Raw genomic sequence first — 21,151 nt, 5'->3', positions numbered from 1 at the left:
GAACAATTCAGCTATCTCCAAGTCACATGAAAAATGGGGTTTCTCATTCCCTCTGCCTATCTACACACTCTTATCCACCAAAATCACTTATCAGTGTTTGACTTCAAGGGATGTTTTATCATACTTGCTTTAAGATGGCGCGCTGATTTTACCGTCCATTTGGATGACGGGACTAATATCACATGTCCTGTTTAACTGGCGGAGGTGCAACTGACAAGCCATTATGTAAAAAAACTCTGTTTTCCCGCGGTCCCTGGTTGAAATTGTGACTGTGGTAAATACAAGACTCCCCAGAAGACATGGTAGATGTGTTAGTGGTGCACTTAAGGTGTTAGGCCGTTAAATCCAATCAAATAACATAATTTCCATGTTGATGCACTCTGGGCAGTTACAGACAAAAGTCCCCAAGTGATTGTCTGAGACTCAACTGAAGTTCGACCATAATTAAAGCAAAAACATAGTGTAGTTATATGTACACGCTGGCTGGAGGGCAGAGAAGCAGGATCCAGGTTGTTAAGGCTGCTGTATCTGTCATCCTCCTTTGATGTGGTGGCTCCTGTCGCCCGCTACACTGACAAATGCTGTTCTCTAGGAACAGAAGACTGACTGAAAATATTTTTGGGGTATATGTTTTTTTTTTTGTCCAAGCAAGTTAACAATCTGTGTATATGTTGTACGTGGGTGACGTTAATGATACAGAGACATCATTTCAGGCTAATTAAACTTGTCTCAAGACATCATCATATCTAGTGTCCTTTGATCAATTTATTGGGCGTACGGCACTAATACTGAGAGCTTAGATTTAATTTACTATTCTCTATGCTAACACAGTGGCGACAAACTGCAGCCAGAAGGTCATAGTGCAGCTGTTTGAGCATTCATGCACCCAGCGTGGGGACTACTTTTACAAAGACATGAGTGGGTGAGCAGTAAGTGGACAAATTGAATGGTGGCCAAGGTCAGGGCTCAGATTTAGCCGGGCCCCTCTCGGCCAACAGCTGTTAAAATAAAAACGAACCAGTTGTGGTTTATTTTCACACTAAGCGGGACGTGAGAGAAGGTAGCTTGTTTGTGTGTGCACCATTGATCAGGGATGTTAATCTTCAGAGGATATGTAGAGAGGTCCTCCCAAGGACAGGACAACGAAAAGGCCTTATTGATTACTGGAACGTTGATCAATCGGTCCCAAGGCAGATAACAAGATGTACAAGTCTTGAGTACCAAAAGGTATCTTGTAAAATACGGATTGCACAGGATTTTTTTTCTTTTTTTGGCCCCCAAATTTGGAACGTACACATACAATCCAAAGTCTGATTTGGTTTCTCTTGGCAAGTATACCTCTGTCACACGCACACACACATTGTGTGAAGTGGGAGATTGAACAGGCATTCAACCTACGTGTGACTATTCAAACCAGATCACTAGTTCATACCAGATTAGTAGAGCCATACACGCCATTGCTAAACCATAGAATTACACAAGACCTTGTTAAATCAATGTGACAAATTTGTCTGCTGTGCCTTCAAGTCGTCACTCACTGGAATGTTGTTTTTACACTGAACGTGCTGAAGATTGTGTGTAGCATAGATGAGGGCGAAAGGGAAGCAACATAAAAACCAGTTAACCAGGCAAAAAAAGCAGATATACGAAGGGAAAGAGGCCTCTGAATTCCAAAGAAATAAATATGAGGAAAAGAGAAGTTCTAACTCTATCTTTAAAAGGTTTACTTTGGTGTCCACTTTTCACGCTCAGTATGATCATGGACACTGCCTTTGGTTTTTAAGTTATGAGACCATTGAAGACATTGCGGGACGATTCATTCACAGAAAGATTATCATTGGAGACATTTTAAACAAATGTAATGTTGATATACGTGAGGACAAAAGGAGAAAGAAAGAAAGGTGTGCTGTTCTGTGTTGACAACACTTCAGGTTCCCTATGTGTGCATTCCTGCGCACCGCACTCCATTGGCCCAAATTTCTGTCCATCATTCCAGCAACCACCCCACTCCAGCCTGCTGGCACCGATCTGAGCGCTGATTGGCTCTCCCATTAGTCCGATGAAGGCCCCACTGGCCAATAGCCATAGAGGAGGATGGAACCTTTCCGGTGGATCAGTCTCTCGCGCCCACAGTGGTGGAATCGAACGTCCCCGAGCGCACACACGGCGTAGAGGAGAGTACGGCGCACGAGTCTCTGGAAGGAAGATAACGGTTTCTTTTTTTGCCCCCTCCACTCAAACAACAAGAACAAACCAAACCTGAATTTGTAGGGGGGTTTACAGAGTCTTCTCGTCTCAAGGAGGAGGGAAGCGAGGGATTGGAGTCGCAAGTTCTTTTTTTTCCTTTTTCGTTTTTTTTCTCCTTTTCCCAAAAGAGGATTCTGTGTTTCACGGTGGTTTGTTCTCCGCTCTCGCCGCAAAGATGATGGTCGGAGAGGTCGAAGTGAAGGAACGACCGAGGCCGAGTCCCGACTATTTGATGCAATTATTAAACGAGAAGAAGCTCATGACCAGTTTGCCAAATCTCTGCGGCATCTTCACACACCTGGAGAGGCTTCTCGATGAAGGTAAGTGTTCGTCTCGAGCGAAGGGGGGAAAGAGGCGCCGGGGGAGGGAAGGCAGCGTGACCACGGCGCAGTCCGGTCGGTGCCCCTGCTACGCAACGCTGGGAGACCCGTACTCACAGTTTCAACGGCGACACCGATATTGCTCAATAACGGTTAAAACTTCCCAGAGTCATAAACTGTGAACCCAGCACTCAATCCGAGTGTCCGGGAGACGACAACGAGAGGTGGACGTGAGAGTTGTGTTGCTAACGTCGGGCTTCCACGGAGTTTGTTGCTCCACTCTCGACTTTTACGTCGACGAGACGAAAACTTTCTCTCACGCAGTTAAACAAAAAATTAACAACCCGCCTTATCTCCAACGTGTTGACACAAACCGATCATGGAGCGGTTTGGAATCCGCTAGTTTGGTTAATTAAACGGATGTGTCGTTTAATTGAGACGGGGGGGGCCTGATTCCACATGTTCCAACGGCGATTTAGCTCGTGTTAGCCACATTTCTAAGCTAGCGAGCCCGAGTGTCTGCATTCCGTTGAACTCTCCGGGAACCAGAAATGGTTACGTTAACTTAGCTTACGTCTTCAAATACTGAGTCAATAACTACGTGTCAAGACAAAACGTGAAGAAGCGTCAACAAATGTTGACTTTCTAAGCTTTCTTTCTTTCTTGCTCAGAGGGGTTTGTGTTAGTTGTTGCCCAGCGGCCGAGCTTAAAAGCACGGAGGAATGTGTGTCTGCTTGTTGCCCAAACAATGGCCAGTTAGTTGCTACTGGGAGGGTGACGAGAGCATGCAAAGTATTTCAACTTTTTTTGTTTTTATTAAAAGAAGCACCGTTTTGTTCGTCTCACTACACTATTTCGTCACCAAGCGAGGAGGAGAGTGAACGTCGTCTCTGTTTTATGCCCATGCTGCTGCTGCTGCAGCAGTCGTCGTGTTTTTTTCCGCCAGTCAAAAACGTGCTGTACCAAAAAATTGCGTCGCCTTTTTGTCGGCGCCGCCGCCCAGACAGGATTTGTCTGTCTACGTGTGTATTTTACGCGTTGTCACAGATTTATTTGCTGTGCGGCGCTGCTAAACGAGGCTTATTCGCCGTTTATACTATCAATAACATAAGCTGGTGTAAGCGGAAGGTTGGACCTCTGCTTTATGTAACTGAGCTGGGGACACTAGAGAGCGCCACAGCCCCCTAGCAGACTGTCCCCGTGCCGCGTGGAGTGTCGGACTGGACACCATGACACGCTCATGCATAAAGATAAAAGGCATACAGAGCACTTCACTGGATAAACCAGTGGCGTCTTCACGTAAAGAGCAGTGCATCCGCCAGTTTCGGTTGCATGTCTGGATGCGTAGGCTCCGGAGTATGCAGTTGCCAAACCGGTTGTAAAAGATTGTCTCGCTTCCTTGATGGGTGATAAACAAAAGTGCAAAAATACACGTTTATAATATCTACTCAAATCAAGTTTAAAACTGTTATTTCGCGGCAGTAAATTACAACTAATCTGCCTAAAGAATGCCACTGCAAAAAAAAAAAAAAATGTCACTCCACTTTCAAGTTGATGCCTCCAGGCAAGCACTTAAGCAATAACTAACTGTTAAAAAAGAAAGAAAGAGATACATTTACTGGAGTTTGATGACTACATTTCCCACACATTTTTGCAACCAGATTTGGTCGTTAATGGTACCAAATTTGATAACTCTCCACACCCTGTTAACATCTTACTAAAGAGAAATACTGAAAGAAACAATTGCTTTATTGGACTCAATTGGGAAGGGTGGGTGTATCAGAGTTTTCCTTTAGGGGAGAGACGGGAAGCAGGCTTATTTTCTTTTCCATAAAATCCCCTTTGGCATTTCCCAGCCCCCATAGTCACAGACCCTAAACATCGCCGAACAGTAAAGAAAAGGGATCACTCACACAGTCTGTGTTCCTCTCGTTTACTCAGCCGTGGGCACGCTGTGTAAGCTGAAAGCAAGAAACCATGTTTTCTTCTTCTGTGTGGTCAGCAGTGATTTATAATGTATATATATATATGTATATGTGTCCTGGCTTTTATATCTGTGGCGCGAATGAACAAAAAAATCTGTTTCCTGACAGGCTTGGCCAATAGTGTGGCAGTAATCTGAGACGGGGATTTAGGTTTTTGTTTTTTAAACGGACTGTTAACTTAAATCATTAAACTTAGTTCTATCACATTGAAAATGTGAAAAGATTGTTTCTCTGTGACTTCCTTAATATTCTGATGTTCAGAAAGAGCAGACTGTTTCTAACACAGTTTAGGTATTTTGTACCAGGTCAAAAGTGACTTGTACGTGTTTTGTCTGCGTTCTCTGCTCATATAAACTATCAAAGCTATGCGCCAACGGTCGGACTAAAAAGCGGGGAAGAAAATACACTTTACTCCGAGATGTGTGCTGAATGTCTCATAAGAGGACTAAGTGTTTGAATGAAATTTAACATGTAGGTAGACTATAAATACTGCTGTAGACCTACTAATTTTGACCATTTGGGATTTACGGTTAGATTTATAATTTTTGATGTCGTCATTAAATGACGTAACTGATTCGCTTGTCATTCTTTCTTACAAAAAAAGGCTTTTACAATTTGATGTATTGCACCATATGATGTTGTGACTTTGGAGAAACGGGTTTCTTAGGGGTTTAGAAATCAATCTGTAGCGCTGGACTGGTCCGACGCGTCTCTGCCACACTAAACGGATAAACAGGGTCCCTCCTCTTGTGTGTAAGAAATCATGACTGGGACTTCCCAGCACCATTCTCAATCCTACAAAACCACACAAATCTAAGGTTTACAAGCGTTTCCACAGCACCAGCCTAAACTTTATCCTGCCGCCAAAAACTGCGTGTGTGTGATGAAAGCCACCCCAGTGCCGAGGAGGCCTGTCTGGTTCCCGTTAGGGGCAGTTCGGTTTGCTTTCCCCTTTGAACAGAGCTGAAACTCTGATGTGATATTTGGGGCCAGCCTTCTCCCACTCCCTGTTCCGGACTGGTGAAAACTGACCCCAGGGTAAAACCAAAAACAGAATCCTCTCTGTGCAATTTGTAACACTAAAATAACAGAAGAAACCGTAGAGTGATCAAACTAATATTCTTTTCCAATCACCTTGTACCTTTTAGTATAAAGCTACTATAAGAAGCTCAGGAAAGTTATAAATTTTTTTTTTAAATGGTAGCTTGACATTTGTTTGATAAACATTTGTATGATGATCAGTGAAGCGTGTTTTCTGTCTTTTGTGATTTGGTAGTGTGATGTACACCACACTCAATTGCAACTTCCAGTCAGACAGGATCGACTCCAGACGGGTTTCTTTAACTTGTGGTAGTGTGTTGTGAATTTCACACACAAAATAAAATAACTTTTCACATCAAACGTAATTCACATGTGTGTGTGATTTTCTCCTTAGTGTTACAAAAGACTTCTGTCAGTTCCGTTTCATTGAAAGCAGGTGTCATTTCAAGGCGACAAGGAGAGAGCAGATGCAACATGAAAAAGCTATTTATTCTCAAGCAGAGGGAGAAACATAACTAGTCAAAGTAGACCTATCCAAAATGAGGAGAAAATCCAAAAGAAATACAATTAAGCGCCGTCCTAACCTGCCAACAAGGCGTCTCCTCTGGGACGAAAGTTTTAATGTGGTGTTCATAAAATTACAATGACAGCCCGTCTCTTCTGAGTAAGTACTGTTTCATGGGCTTGAATGCGATTGAACATCCTAAATGCCCTCCTTTTGCAGGCATTATTGGGCCTAATGAGATCAAAAAGATCTAGCGAAGCTTCAAACTCTTTCCCAAATTGTCCATCTCTCAAGAGTATACCCTTTCGACAGCTGCACATGTCTCCCTCGCCCCCCTTAGTTTTGTGCATGTCTACACAGCTGTTTCCCCGGCAGAAGAAAGCTGACACCACCCTTGTGTGAGACGACTGCTTCCACCCTGCTTTAGTGGCTTGAGTGCATGGACACCCTTGTTAAGTTCCCAATATGTGTAGTCCCTCAAGGTCACTCTGGCTGATTGACAGGGCTCTTTTGAAATCCCCTTGCGTTGCAGTTGTTCATCTCCCTGAGGTGACACCTGCTATGGAGTTTTTTTTTTTTTTTAAACTTCTCTTTACGATCTGCCAGCCAACAAGCTGCTTCAAATTGCTATATTTTCTCTTGGCAGGAGGAGACAGCCCATATAACATCTAGAGATGCAGCCTAGTAGTGAAGTGCAGGCGCTGTTGTAAGTTAGCGGAGCGTAAGAGAAAGTGAAGTTTTTTTGTTGTCATGGAGTGTTTCTATGGAGAACGGACTAGTTAGATTGATTGAAAGTATTTATTCCAAGCTCTCTTTAGCTTTCCTTACAGGCTCTTTGTTTGTATAATAGTTTAAATGGTCTGTTGTTCCGTTGCACGCAGTGTGGCCAAGCCACATGGTGCATTGTACCATTTGTTCCTGGCTGCAGCACCCCTCTTTGCATATACAGTTTTGTATCTGCTTGTTTTGCTCCGTGTGTGCCTTGATTTAACAGGACCTTCCCGGGAGAGCTGTCGGCGTTTGGAGGACAAACTGTCTGCTGTCCACTGTGGTGCCTGCCTGTGTAGGAAACCGGTCCTTTGGGAACCGCTATTTAGAGAACAGATTTTGATAAATGAGAGAATGCTAGAAGTCTCTGATTGGTTTTCCACCTGATGTCCCATATTTCAGTCAATCTGGTTACTTTCATTCTGTACCTGGCTGTTGTAGCACTGTTCTTGCCCACTGTAGGCTAACCCATGGCATTTCTTGGCCCAGGGCTAGACTTCGACTAACCTTTGACATGCAATCAATTTATCAGCTAACAAGACTGGATACCACTTGTAAAATAAGGAAACAGCTTAGAACCGTGAGAGAGCACAGGAAGAGCGAAATGAGGGTGTTATGCCAGGACTGTTGTCGCATGCTGAAACGTGTTATAACCCCAACCCCCTTTCTTCTCCCCACATTCTCTCCCAAAGCACCACTTATAAGCTGGAATTTAATTAACCGAGAGCCAGTCTGTGAGCTGGTTTACTGAGCTGTCGCCACCAGTGAGAAAGCAGAATTGGAGCCTTTGTGCTGTCTTTCTGTGTCTGGCTCTCGCTTGCACTCATGTGATCCTTCTTTCTCAGTCTCTCCTCCCCTGGTAATAAATTAGGTGGTGGTATAAGTCTGACAGGGTGCTGTGTAGGGGTTGTGGCACGACCCAGTGTTGCCGTTCCTGTCGTCCTTCTGACGTGTCTCTACCTTGCAGCCCTCCTATCCAGAAGCCCCACCACAGTGCCTGTGTGAGCTTCAGTTCATGTTCTAGCTCCAACCCTGGACCCAGCTTGCTCCCCTGGCCCCACTCCAGCCCCAGCAATGCCACCACCCAGCGGGTGCTGTAAGATAAAGTCATCCAGCGACAGCTCTGGGCTCTTATCTCAGGCCTCAATCCCGTGAGTGCTGGGGCTCCTTATCACCGCTGCCTCTGCCTGGCCTCCCGTCTCTGTGCCCTACCCTGGCTGACTATCTGGCTCGCTGACGCCAAAACTATGTGTCTTCCCTTCTATTACTGTTCATTACATTTGGTTGTTTATTCCCTTTTCTGAAACCATAGCGCCTCCCATTGCCCTTGACCCAAGTTATGTCAGTTTCTACCATTTTTGTGTCTCATGCAAAAACATCTGACAGGAACAAACACCCATTTCAGATAGGAATAGACGATAGAGCGGGCAAATCAGTGGTTTGTTTTTCCTACAGACAGACAGACTGGGAGAAGGAGAGGTGGGTCTGTCTGTCAGCTTTCTTTTGATTCATTTAGATTAAATCATGATTTAAAACTTCTGTCCCTCCTCCACATTTGTGTGGATATGGAGCATGCACAATATTTCTCAGAAGTATGGGCCCCACCCTGTTGCATTCTTTGAGTGCTTCGAATAGCTCTCCCACCCCTCTCACTCACAGTGGTCCGCCTTATTTTCTTCCTCTTTCTCTTTTTCTCTTCATTTTTTTTAAGCTTCTGTACAGTCACAACAGATGTAACGTCTAACAATTCGGGTTTTCAGGAATCATTTCCCTCTTTCCTTCCCCATTTTTATCAGAATAATAGCTGAATGCTGACTCTGTTCCTCTCTTTGAGTCGCCCACCCTTCTGCATTAATTTTCTCTCTCCTTTCAGAGGAGGAATGGCAAGCGAGCGTTGGCAGCCAGCTCAGGAATGTTACCGGGAGCACAGTCGTAGCACTTAACCTCCAGCCTGGTGTTTGTTTTCCCCACACACTCATAGTGTGTTTTTGCTCAGCTAAATGTGAATACCATCCTGAGTGAGGCATAGGAACGTCTACTTGCTTTAAATATCTACAAATGTTGAATCCGTAATTTGATCGTTTCACCGCTGGCACTTGCAATCCCCATTCCACTTGTTTGAAACTATCAAAGTCCCCATATGTTTTCCTAAACCTTCTTACTTTGTGACATAGTCACGTCTTTGTTAATTTTCTCCTCATCCTTGTCCAAACTCTCAAGTCAAAGAGGTTTTCTAGCCTCATCCTCCTTTTTAAAACACCCTAGTGGCTCAGTCTGCCGGGGTTGCAGCCTTTACCTTGGTTTAGTTGCCGGCTGGCCGATAAATCAAAGATGAATAATTTACCTGTCCCTCAGCAGCCCGTGTTGTTTCTGTGAGGCTTGGCAAGAGCAGGCAGCGCTGCCATAACCTTCCCTTAGGGCCACAGAAAGTGAGGTGGCAAGAGGTAGAGAGATCCTTTTGTAGCTTTCTGCCATCAAATATGAAGCACTGGGAACTCAAGTCTTAAACAGACTCTGCTGCTTCCCTGACTCTCAGCAGCTTCAACACATGTCAAAGTCCATGTCATACTATTTCTCAACACTCCTGTTGCTCTTTTCTCCTCTCTTGATATTCTGCCAAACACGGGGGTTCACTGCCATTTTTCAGTGCAACCATTTATCAAAAGCGAATTCATATTTCCACCACCATTACCCTTCTTACACAAGAATTCTACAAATGGTATAATACTAGTAATATTATATTTAGTTCAGAAATACTGGGTTTAAATGGAAGTAATTTGCATGCAAAAAGAAAAAGCTGCGCTTCATTCAAATGTTTACTTTGAATGTCAACGTCATGAATGAAGCTTCAAACTAATCTGTATAGCCTTAATTTTTAATTATTTTTAATCCACTGCCTTCTATACCTACTGAGCTATACAATAGCTTGAACTCTGTCTTTCTGACACAGTTGCACATAGTGGCTGTCTTGCCGAACAAGAACTACATGTGTTGCACATGTTGTATTTTACAGTGGCTGTCTGCCCTGCAGTCTTGTGCTGTAATGTAAAACATGATTTGCCGAGCATAATATATGTCCATGTGCAACGCATTCAACCCAAACTGATTGTAGCAGTGCACGAATAAAGTCAGAATTGCAAGACTGCAAGTGAAAGTTTTCTGACTGTTCTGTTTGTTTAGTGTATGTCGCTGTTTGTTCTGTTTATGGTGAGTTTGTCTGTCTGCCCTTATCAGTTCAGTAGTTGGGAGGAGATTACAGAACTGAAACAATGGTTGATTTTGTATGATTAGACTTTAATTGGTGAAACAAAAGTCCCTCTCTAGCACTGTGTGTGGCATAGGAAAGACTGGCATAAAACCCCACAGATAACTGGCAGGAAAGAATGTGCAGTGTATATGAAAGGGTTAGTGAGCATGAGCCTCGTCCCTGCTCAGTTGATTGATTGTGTTCGCTGAAAGGAAAAAGGCGTACAAGGCTGCCGAGAGGGGAGGATGGTGAATGTGATGAAGAACAGTGGGGGGAGACAGAGGATTCCTATGTGCTGTGAATGAGGTCATTTGGTTGGTTATGAGGAAGGTCACTGACCCCTCCCTCAGCTCCACACTCCACCCCTCTGTCTCTCCATTCCTCCCCCTCACCTAATGATGCACAATGGCTTTGTGTGCTTTAATGGGCCAGACGCATACACTGGGTCAATCCTACCAGTTCACATAGAAGTGTGCACACAAGTGTTGTCTGTTAAACAAGTCTGGTACATTGCGATGCATTTTTACGTATTGCATTTATCACTTTATTATCTTAGCTGCAAGCACAGTGCTGAATGTGCGGTTCTTTAAGTTGCTGACTCTGAGTGATGTGGTTTGTGCAACCCAAGACCCTCCCATCTATGTTGTTGCTCTTACAGTTGAATTGTGTGATCGTGGAGACAATTTGGAGCATGTTGAAAAACGGCTGTGATCTTTTCTTTAGTCTTAGTAGAAAAGACATTTCTAGTGTCATACATGATGTAAATATATATTGTGTGTGTGGATCGGTAACCATGTCCTTTTGAATCAAGCACCAGGCCATTTCCTCACAATTCCCTATATCCTGCCCTATATGCTGAACATCCTAATTACCCATTACACCCTGATCCCATCCATGACTTAATTACTGGGGATTGAATTTGAAATGCACTTCTGTCCTGAGAAGCTTTTAATATACTGTTGTAGCTAGCCCACAGTTACCTAGCTCACATATGGTAAATTGTCTACTAAAGTTACTTGTGTGTCCAGAGACATTCCTGCTGCCATCTTTGACAGGTCACATAACTACTAACTGAACTACTAACTTTCTCTCTACCTAGATGCTACTCAAGCACCCTTAGGACTTAACTTCACTGTTATTACAGTGAATGTTGCCCACAAACAACTTACGAGGTGTTGCTTTGTTGTCATATTGGGTAAGATTACAGCTGTGCCGGTCTGTCTGGTGTGTATTTTCTCGCCGGAGGTGCCAGAACACACTCTGTGACGCGGAGAACCGTGAATTAAGAAATGGAGTGATTTGACTAAAATAACTATAACAGTTTTGGATTGGATATACAGTTTAGTATGTTTGTGATTTCCTGCAGTGTGTCGGTAAAATAATTTAATTGTAAGCCTTAGTGGTCATTTACTGGTTAAAGGCAGCAAGAGATGGACGATGTGTAGATGCGCACGGCAGGGGAGACAGGTGTGGGGATGAGGAAGGTGCCAAGGCACCAGCTGCTGTTGACACCTTAAGGTGAAGAATAGTCTGTCCAGGAGATGGACAGACTCTCTCTCTGTCCCCTCTAATCCCTCTCTTTCCTTCCCTGTTCCACCCTTCCTCTCTTCTCCCATTCTTTGCTTTCTTCGAGAGTATTTGTCTGACATGAGTTTAGGCTGTTTGTGATGGGAGCTCTTCCTGCAACCGTATTTTTATTGAGCATCTGACACTTTTGATGAACAAGACCTTGGTTCTATCTCTGCTCCTCCTCCCTCATCACATATGCAATCCTATTCTCTGCACACACACACACACACACACACACACACACACACACACACACACACACACACACACACACACACACACACAGTTTGCTTTCTCATTGTTATCGCTGCCTTTGTCTTAACCATGTACATGCATCCCCCTCATCTGTTTATTTTATATGGCCTTCTATCATTGTCAGTGTTTTCCACAGGAGAAATTCAGTATCCATTTTCCCAAGGGAATGACTCATTTTTCCTGGTTTGTGTTTAACTATTTATTTTAACAGGGTGACTCTACTGCTGTTCTCTTTCATCATCTCCTGTTTTTCCAGATTGTTCTTCTCAATTCGTCCATTTGTTTTCTCTATTGCAGCTTTCCTCTATACTTGTATGTGAGGCAAACATCCCGCCTTGGGGCTACATTGCCTCTTTCATGTGAGGACCAGTGGTGACATTAAAGGCCTGCTTACGTGGTCTGTCGGTTTGCATCAGTGTAGCTCTCACTGTCTGAGCTCAGGACCCTAGTATTTGCTTGACTCTCCACTCAATCATTCCTAGGCTCAAACGCTGGTTGGTAGAGAACAACATGCCTGCACCCACTGGCTGTAATTTTGCACACTTATATGCTCTTGCAGATTTGTTAAGTCCTCACACCCAAGCGCATTGAGGCACTGAGGCGGATCAATGTTTAAAGGCTTAAGCGTACTGGAAGCTTGGTTAATGATGGTTTTGTCTCTTTTGCTCTTCCCTTTATGATACTCTGACGCAGTTGTTAAAGACCCTCCAATGTCTGTCTGTTTTTAAATGCTATAAATGGTACATTCAACATGACTTGGCAGACAAAGCAAATCGACTGAAAGATCTCCAGGATCAGACAACCAGACCAAAACACACAGCCAAAGTGCAGCTCCTCTGATGATATAAAGACAGAAGGGAGAAGGTCAGGGGGAGCCTTTTATTCTTTTTGTTCTTGTCTTTCCTTTAAGACCAGCAAACTTAATATTTCAAAGTGCATCAGACATCGGGAGTTGTTTAGTCTCTAACCAGTGCCAGGCCTGTTTGTTCTTCATAGAGAAGCAGCTGTACCAGTTTAACTTACAGCTACCAACACTGGCACACAATCCATCCATGTATACTTGGCCCAGAACAATTTAAGTTCAGTCGAAGGACTATGTACATCCATCGAGGTATTCAACACATTACGTGAGTCTAATTTGTATTGTACAAGAGTAGGCGTTTGTCTTCACAACCTGACATGACATTTTTTCATCTGAATCGAATCAAATCAAATCAATTCAATGAAGAGCCGGCACAGACACAGTGGCTGTGGCGTGATTCTGTGCATCGTCACGCCCAGAGACAGAGACTGGCTGTTGGATTTAAACTTAAGATGCTAGATACAAGCCCTGACAGGCCCGGTGACTGGGGATAAAACAACAGCTGACACACGCATCCATACACTTTGTGATGTAACCTGTTTGTCTTCCTGTATTCCTGTGTTTGTAATTCATGTCTTTGCTGTATAGAGCATTCAAGCCTTGCTCAAATTCTGTATTGCATTACGTACATCACTGTCAACTGTAATCACAACTGCAAAATTACTTCAAGCTGATGATACACTAGATCATTTGCACTGGCAACTAAAACCCACCCAAAAGAGTCCTCCTATTTTGAAGGATGTAGCTTGTGGTACTGTTGAATTGTTTTAGTTTTAGACAGCGTTACTTTAACCCTGGTCTACCAAATAAGCTGGCAATGAGCCAGGTATCAAAAATTAAAAGACAACATTGAACTGTCTTCATTAATGTGTATTTATTATTAAAATGAGCTACAGCATGTGAAGCAACCATAGAGTGTAATCAATACACTATCACACAGCTGAATGAGATAAGATGCATAAAGATAGGAGTTATTGCAGGGCTGTTTTGATTGCATCATATTATAATAATATTTTTAAAATACAACTTAAATAATACAATTATAGCTCATTTTGCATTTTAGTAACTCCAAATCACTATTTTAATTATTGTGCCTAGTATTATTGACTTGCAGCTTCTTTCCTGTTTTATTGTTATTGCACGACAAAAGAAATTCACTAATTAAATTTATATTTTATTTATATATATATATATATATATATATATATATATATAATTTGAATGCATGTCTGAACTATGGGAAAATATAGTAAAACGATAACTGTATGTAAATATCATAATTATAATAACACTAATAGCAATACAAACAAATTATTAATTAATATTAAAGTCAGGGGAGGCTCCACCCTGTACAGTGTGGTGAAGCAAGACTGGGGCATTGTCAGGGACCTCTGAACGGGTCAGCAGAGCCACCTCATTGCTCCCCATCACATCAGATTGTTTCACTTTGTAGTGTCTATTTATTTTTTTTAAAGGCAGTTTGAGTATTTTTTTTGACTGATCTTTCCAGCTTTGGGTCGCCCGAGACCCTTGTAGGAGGCCTTTTTAATAGAGATTGGTAATCAAGTGATTCAGTCGATGGATGTCAACGCAGCTTTCCTTCCCCATGTCGTACTAAATCAGAGGAATCCATTGCGTGCCCTGGATGGAGCTCCAGCTGCCAGGGACAGGGAATAACAACAATCATAATGTAATTAAAAACCATACTGCAAATGTATATGTATTTTTGGTATGATTTCTTGTTGAAATCAAGTGACCTCATTCCTGATGATGAGAGATGGAAAATAATGTGTCTGTTCCTCTTTGGGTCACTCCCCCACCTACCAAAAACATATTTAATAGATTTTTTTTTTCCTCAATCGGTTTGTTGACATTCTTGGTACCAAACTTATCCATCTCCTATTTCGTTCACTTTACATTAACCATTTGGTGCTCTGTCAGTAGACTAGTCTCACCAAAAGCACTGTTCTTTCCTGTGGATTTAGGCCATGATCATTTTGGAAGCATGATATATTATCCCTTTGGACAAAGATAGGGGTTGGATCATAAAGACAAAGTCAGAAATGTTTTTTTGATCGAATGGTGGGCAGTATAACAAATGGTCCTCTCTCCATTCTTCCTCATAGGTTGTGAGTGCTGTGGTCTCCTTAGCTACAGGGGTGGGGACAGGAAGCACTGAATGTTATCTTCTCTAGTCACATTGACAGGCAGAGCCTTTCCTTCCAACCTCTTCCTGTCTTGTTTCCTCTTCTGACAGCTGGACCTTTCCTGCCATTGTTGCATGAAGAAGGGGTCAGCTGTGTGCAGGGGTAGACCCACTTAAGATGTGTTTAATAGATGAATAATGCTCTGCATTTTTAGATCATCTGAATATTAGTCAACAGTCTTTGCTAACTCTTCAGCCCACTGTGAGGCATAGCCTTTCCTCAAAACCTAACGAACATCAATCTTTTTGGGGCACTCCGGGCAGTGGGCAAAAGACAAAGGTGGTACCCCTTTTCATGGGCCAGAGGACATGGTTCCTGGCCAAGGACTGCTCTTCCAATCCACAGACATACATCCCATCAACATGCATCCTGACTCTTCATCCTGTTATTCTTCCCATTCCCTATCTCACTTTGTCACATCTTGTTGAGCTCACAGTATGCATCCTGTACTTCATTTTACATGGCATCCTCTGCATTGTTGTAGTGTGTCTTTGTGTGTGTGCAAGTGTGGATGCCTGAGGCCTTAGTGGATAAAACATTTATGTTTCTAGATGCCTAAGTTGCGCGTGTTCATCCCCAAAACGCTAAAAGTAGAGGCAAATGGGTTAAAGCAAAGTGAGAGGGATTCTTGAGCAGCATTGTGCAGCACAGCTCAGGTCTTGCTTTTGTTTGTCTGCCTGATTTTACTGCCAGGTAAAGTCTGTGAAATAAGATCCCACGAGATGCAGAAAAAGAAAAAAAAAGTGTGTGTCTGTTTTCTTACTAATTAATCTACTGGTTTTGACTGCTCCTGTAGGCATTGCTTTTAGTATGAATGGAATATAGTATATATATCATGAAGGTAAAGTGGGATTTCTCCTTGTATTGTAGCTTTCATGAGGCAGGTTGTTTCCTTTTCGACCAAGTATATCCCCTCAAATGTGTTCACCCATTTTCAGCTCATGAGGCTTCTCTCTTAAAGCTAGCCATTTAAATGACTATTGCTGTGACTTCCAATTTAACGCTACATATCGCTCCCCCTTTTAGATGGCAAAAGAAGCAGTAAAATAGCCCATCTTTGCTTGGTATTTTAGAGAGCCTGAGTTTGCATTTGTGTGCATTTGGTTGGCTGTTTCAGCTGAGCTAGGGTATTGGGCTACTTTTAAAGGGTGAACTGAGGAGAGAGGAGGTATTAGCACAGAACTCTAGCTTGTGCTGCGCTGGAGTTGAATATTTATTCTATCGTTGTCGTTAAATTGGTGATATTATGAAATTACCGTAAGCAGCTTTAAGATTTCTGTTAACTACCAGACTAACACTTGCCGGTGCCTCCTGTAAGGCATATACTTTTTCGTCAGTGTGTGTGAAGGAACGAAAACCGTTTCTGTAGCTTTCCATCTTGCTCATGTGCCTCGCGGTGCCTCCCCCAAATTTAAGTGTGTGTGAGCGTGCATGCACTCGCAAGTCTCACCCCAGGATCCTGTTAAAGTCCCCCCACGCAGAGAGTAATGAACGTTGGCCCCTTGCGGCAACCATTAAGAGTAAGCCATTATGGTTCGGTATCGAGCCAGCCCTCCCTGCCAGTTTCACCTCACTCTATGGTAGACCCCACTAAGTGCACAAAACTGGCACTCCTATGGCTCATTGAACTGCTAGCGTGCCCCCACCAGCACACAGCCCCATAAAGCAGTTCCACATCATCAAGTGTGATGATCCCTTATTCTAATTTTAGTTTGAGGTCTTAATAGCTCTGCAGATACTGTCTGAACCACTCAAATCACAGTTAAGTTTGGGTTAGCATGGGGGTGAGTGAGAAGGGAAAGATGGGTTTCTTTTCCAACTTTTTGTTTTCGGAATAATGTTGAGCCAATGTTGAACCTTTTTCAAAAATAAGAGCATGTGACGTGTGTGTGTATATATATATATATATATATATAAACACACACACACGTTTGATCCAGCCTTTTACAAGATATTCTTAACGTGTTTAAACTGCAGTGTTGCATCTAAACTGCGAATTAACATTAATTACTATTTTTAAATGAAAAAAAATACAGTCAAGTAGCAATCGTTCTGCTTCCATTTTACAATTCTAAAGACAGCTGGCCTTAACCAGTGGCTGAAGTATTGTGTCGAGCTCTAGTAATTGTCATTTCATTTTTCAAATACTCTTAGAAGCTGCCAGTTTTGGGACCACAACAAGATTTTTTCTGTTTGTTAGTATTTTTAAAGCTGCGTTTGTGGTCTCTGTGTTTGCGGGCCACTTGACAGTTGTTTATCATGATCTCAAAATTGTCATCATAACTCCTCAAGCCTCAGTTAACCTGGCCTACTTTTGGGGCTGAGTTCTCCAGGACATTCACTGTACCTGTTCAGCTATTTGCTTTATGGTGCTGGAGTTAGGTGACAGCAGTCACTCTAGTAAAATAGTATTTGTTTTGCAAGCAATTGTTTGCTGTTGTGCGACGGTAAAGACATTTCCTCAGATGTAAGACAATCCAACTTTTGCAACTAGAATTTCCAATACAACCTAATAAACTAGTGTATTCAGTTCCCTTTGTCCCCCCTTTATCACTGTTTCTGCTTCTTTCTTGCCTCCCGTCAGCTCTGCCTATCCTTTGGTCCCTCTCTCCTTGTCTGTTTGCTTTGTTTAATCACCAAACTAACGTGCTATGACACGCTCCTATAGCCCACCGTCACCGTTGCTGCCAGCAGACACAGAAAGCCACATTCAGCTTGGCACTTTTCCCCTTTCCTGCATGCAGTCACAGTGACAGCCCCAGAAAACATTGCATTTGTCACCAGTTATGATTAATGGCTTTGCTGATTGCTGTTCTTGGCCATCGCCACACCTACACATTCTGCTGTTAGAATTTACATATTTTCAGGGGTTCAGCCAGAATAAAGGAGAAGGTAAACTATCATTATTTCTGACGTAATTAGGAATGTAAGAATGTTTTTAACACATGGTTTGATTGACTGACAGATTACATAATTTAGAAAAAAAACTACTTAAATCACCCAGTTGTCTTGCTCTTTGTGTTTAGGTGTAGATCTGAATACATTATTATTTATACATTACATCCTTTTAAAATCATATTGGAAATGTATAATAATCCTGATTTGGGTTTGATGTGTATTTTAAAAGGCAGACATTTTTTGCTACTTTGTAGCATTGGTTTCCACTAGGGCTGCAATAACGAATCGATAAAAATCGATTATCAAAAGTGTTGGCAACAAATTGCATTATCAATTTGTTGTGTCGCGTGATTATTACGCCAGTCAATAAGTCGCGGAGAGAAAAAAAAGAGCGGAGCAGAGCAACTGGCCTGCCAGCATTTCTGAGATTGGAGTGAGACACTGAGAAAAGCTGAGGTCGTGATCTTCGCAAAAATAAAACATCTTTGATGTGTCGAGTCTTTGCCAATCAGCGTTAAGATGTCTCCAGCGTCTTTGTTTCCCTCAAACTTGTTTTTAATGGAAGCTAGTCAGCTTGCTATCACGTTAGCTAACGTGTTTGGGTTGTATATTGTGAGGGGAGCAATACAGCTTCCCATTGTATCCCAGTATTTCATACATATTGATAAAGCAGGGTATGCTAAATGCAGCCTCTGCTCCAAGGAGATCAATTACAGTAAAAAAAAGGGCTCACATTTGGCAGATGTAAAGCATACATGTGTATGTTTTTAGTGTTAGTCCATTTTTATTTTATTTTTTTAATTAACAGCTCAGATGTTCAAGGAGCAACCTGTTTGTGCACTTTCTTAAGATGTTTTGCACTGTGAATTTGCACTGTCACTTCTGTTTTTGAATAAAAGGTAGGAAATGTTTTTTGATCCGATTAATCGAAACAATAATCAATCGCGTTAGTTGCAGCCCTAGTTTCCACTGAAAATGATTAAGAGTCGAGGGAGAATGTGGGGTTGATGTGTAACATGTTCTACTCTGTCTCTTGGTGAGTAAATATGTGTCAGTGGATGGTAAAGGAGAAGTGGGATCTAGCACAGTTTCCCGCTTGTTTCTTGCTATATTTGTTGAGCAGATTTTTCTCTAAGGCAGATTCTCTCCTCCTTCTGCGTGGAGATATTTCTGTGGGTTCACTGTCCCAAGAGAGCCTTGCTCTCACAAAAGCTCATTAACTCATGTGTTTGTGGACGTTTTTAATAGTTTGTGTGTGTTCTGAGGCAGCATCAGCTCATTACTGATGATCAGAGAGTGGAACATGCTGCTATTGGGGAGGTAGTTGCCTCGGATATAACCTGCACGCATTGCAGTGTATAGCTTTAAAAGAGATTGGGTTACTGTGTAAGCATTTTACTGGTGTAGAATGCATCAACCGTTCGTACCCAATTTGGATGAAAGCACAGTTACTCAATGGCTTGCTGTTCACCCATGAGATGAGTAAGCATGTGTGTATGGGAGTTTTTCTCTTCCTGTAATTCAATATATTTTGACCTGGCTTGGGGAGAAGTGGATCCCAAAACCTTGTTATGCTAGCCGTTTATTTAGTGGCCCATCTACTTAAAGACCTGACGCTGGAGCTTTTCACCCAGCGGGCCTTAGGAGAATCCCTGACACACAACATAAATCTCTCCCTCTGGCTGCCAGCAATCCACACCATCATTTCTGTCGAGCCATTTAGACCCCACAGCCTTTGGGGCCCAGCGCTTATATCCACATCATGTCAGGGTTCAGGAACTCTGTGGATGAGTCACTCTAGTGCAAGGCTGAGATGTATTTTTCTGTACTATTTTTGAAATGCATTGAGAGAACATTAACAGTTTAAAATCAAGGAATGACTGAGTACTATTCTTCTAAGTTTGTCTCACAATACCCATATGCCATATTTACATTGACAAGTTGTTGATCACTCTGATTACAGATTCCTCCTGTCCATATTGGTGGTGATAATTTTGTTAGTGTAACTTATATGTAAGAGATGGCCGCCAAAATCCTATGTCCTCATTCTATGCCTCAACAGTCAGGGTTAGTCAAAACAAGTATCTTTGTCTTACCATCCCTCTGCTACAGCTCTGCAAGGAAACACTTTAAGGGGAAACAAACAAGGAATTTAAACTAAAAAGACTGGAAGATACTTAATAAGTAATCGAATGAAAACAAAAGCCGGTGTCTGCTTTGCCCCAGCTTAATTACAAAACTATTTGGATGTGAATGAACACTATCACAGGGGGCTCGAGCACTTTGTGTTTTCTAAGCCTGACTATCGTCACATATCCACAGCAATAAACACTCCTATGCTGTTCATTATTGCCTTTTCTCTCTCTGAATCGGTGAAAAGAGGCTGCTTGCATGCCATGGGGAGAGTGCCTCGCACCCAAGTGTGTTATAGACTACTGCAAGTAACAGACACACTTGTGTTATGCTCTTGCAAATTAGTTGGTGTGTTTGATGTATCCATTCCTAGAGACATAACGGTGCCTTAATTGGGTTGAAAAATGTTGATCCACAGTCTGATCTACTCCTGCTTGTCCAGTGTTACTATTATTTACCGTAATGTCTTGGTTCATAGGGTCTTCAAAACCGAAACAGTCTCATACCAAACGTAAGCATCCTGTACTGATCATATTGTGTTTCACATGCTTACTGTCACACTCCTACAATCTGTTATATTACATTTACAGTAAATCTGGTAAATACTCATACCAAACGTAAGCATCCTGTACTGATCATATTGTGTTTCACATGCTTACTGTCACACTCCTACAATCTGTTATATTACATTTACAGTAAATCTGGTAAATTGTAAACAAAGGCAAGTGAAGGGCTGACCCTCTGGCTAAACGATGTCGACATTCAAGTTCATGAATGCAAATGATCCCTCAGGCAATCTCTTGTCGGGATATTTCAAACCTAGTATTTTCCTTGTAAGAATTTAAATAACTATGCTGTTCTTAACTATGCTGATAATACAGTATACTCATTAACCGCACAGGAATAGTTTGTGCTAGAACATCAAAGGAGTGTGCAGTGTAGGCCTACTGTTAAATCAAAGATTAGGAAGTAAAAACTTTTCTTCCCTCACAAAGAGGGAGGGGGAGAGAGGAGGCAGCTGTGAGTAGACGATAAGACCCAGAAATGCATACGTTTTCATGGCTCAGTCACCCCCACCAATGCGCACTATATTTCTGCTCCCAGCTTTAAAAGA

The 21,151-nt window shown here is 42.4% G+C and overlaps 1 protein-coding gene across 5 annotated transcripts in view; it reads left to right on the top strand.

Moving 5' to 3' along the window:
• The first annotated feature begins 2,169 nt into the window (after positions 1-2,169).
• Positions 2,170-21,151, top strand: part of qkia (QKI, KH domain containing, RNA binding a) — a 69,629-nt gene continuing 50,647 nt past the window's right edge. For all 5 annotated transcript variants that reach the window (XM_079220538.1, XM_079220540.1, XM_079220539.1 and 2 more), the window contains exon 1: positions 2,170-2,567. In XM_079220538.1, the coding sequence (XP_079076664.1) occupies positions 2,423-2,567 (145 nt within the window). In that variant the 5' untranslated portion in view covers positions 2,170-2,422. The remainder of the gene's footprint in view (positions 2,568-21,151) is intronic.

The sequence above is a fragment of the Taurulus bubalis genome (assembly GCF_910589615.1).
Source record: "Taurulus bubalis genome assembly, chromosome: 1".
Lineage (NCBI taxonomy): Eukaryota > Metazoa > Chordata > Actinopteri > Perciformes > Cottidae > Taurulus > Taurulus bubalis.
The sequence above is the reverse complement of the archived record's forward strand: the minus strand, read 5'-3'. Positions and strand labels throughout refer to the sequence as shown.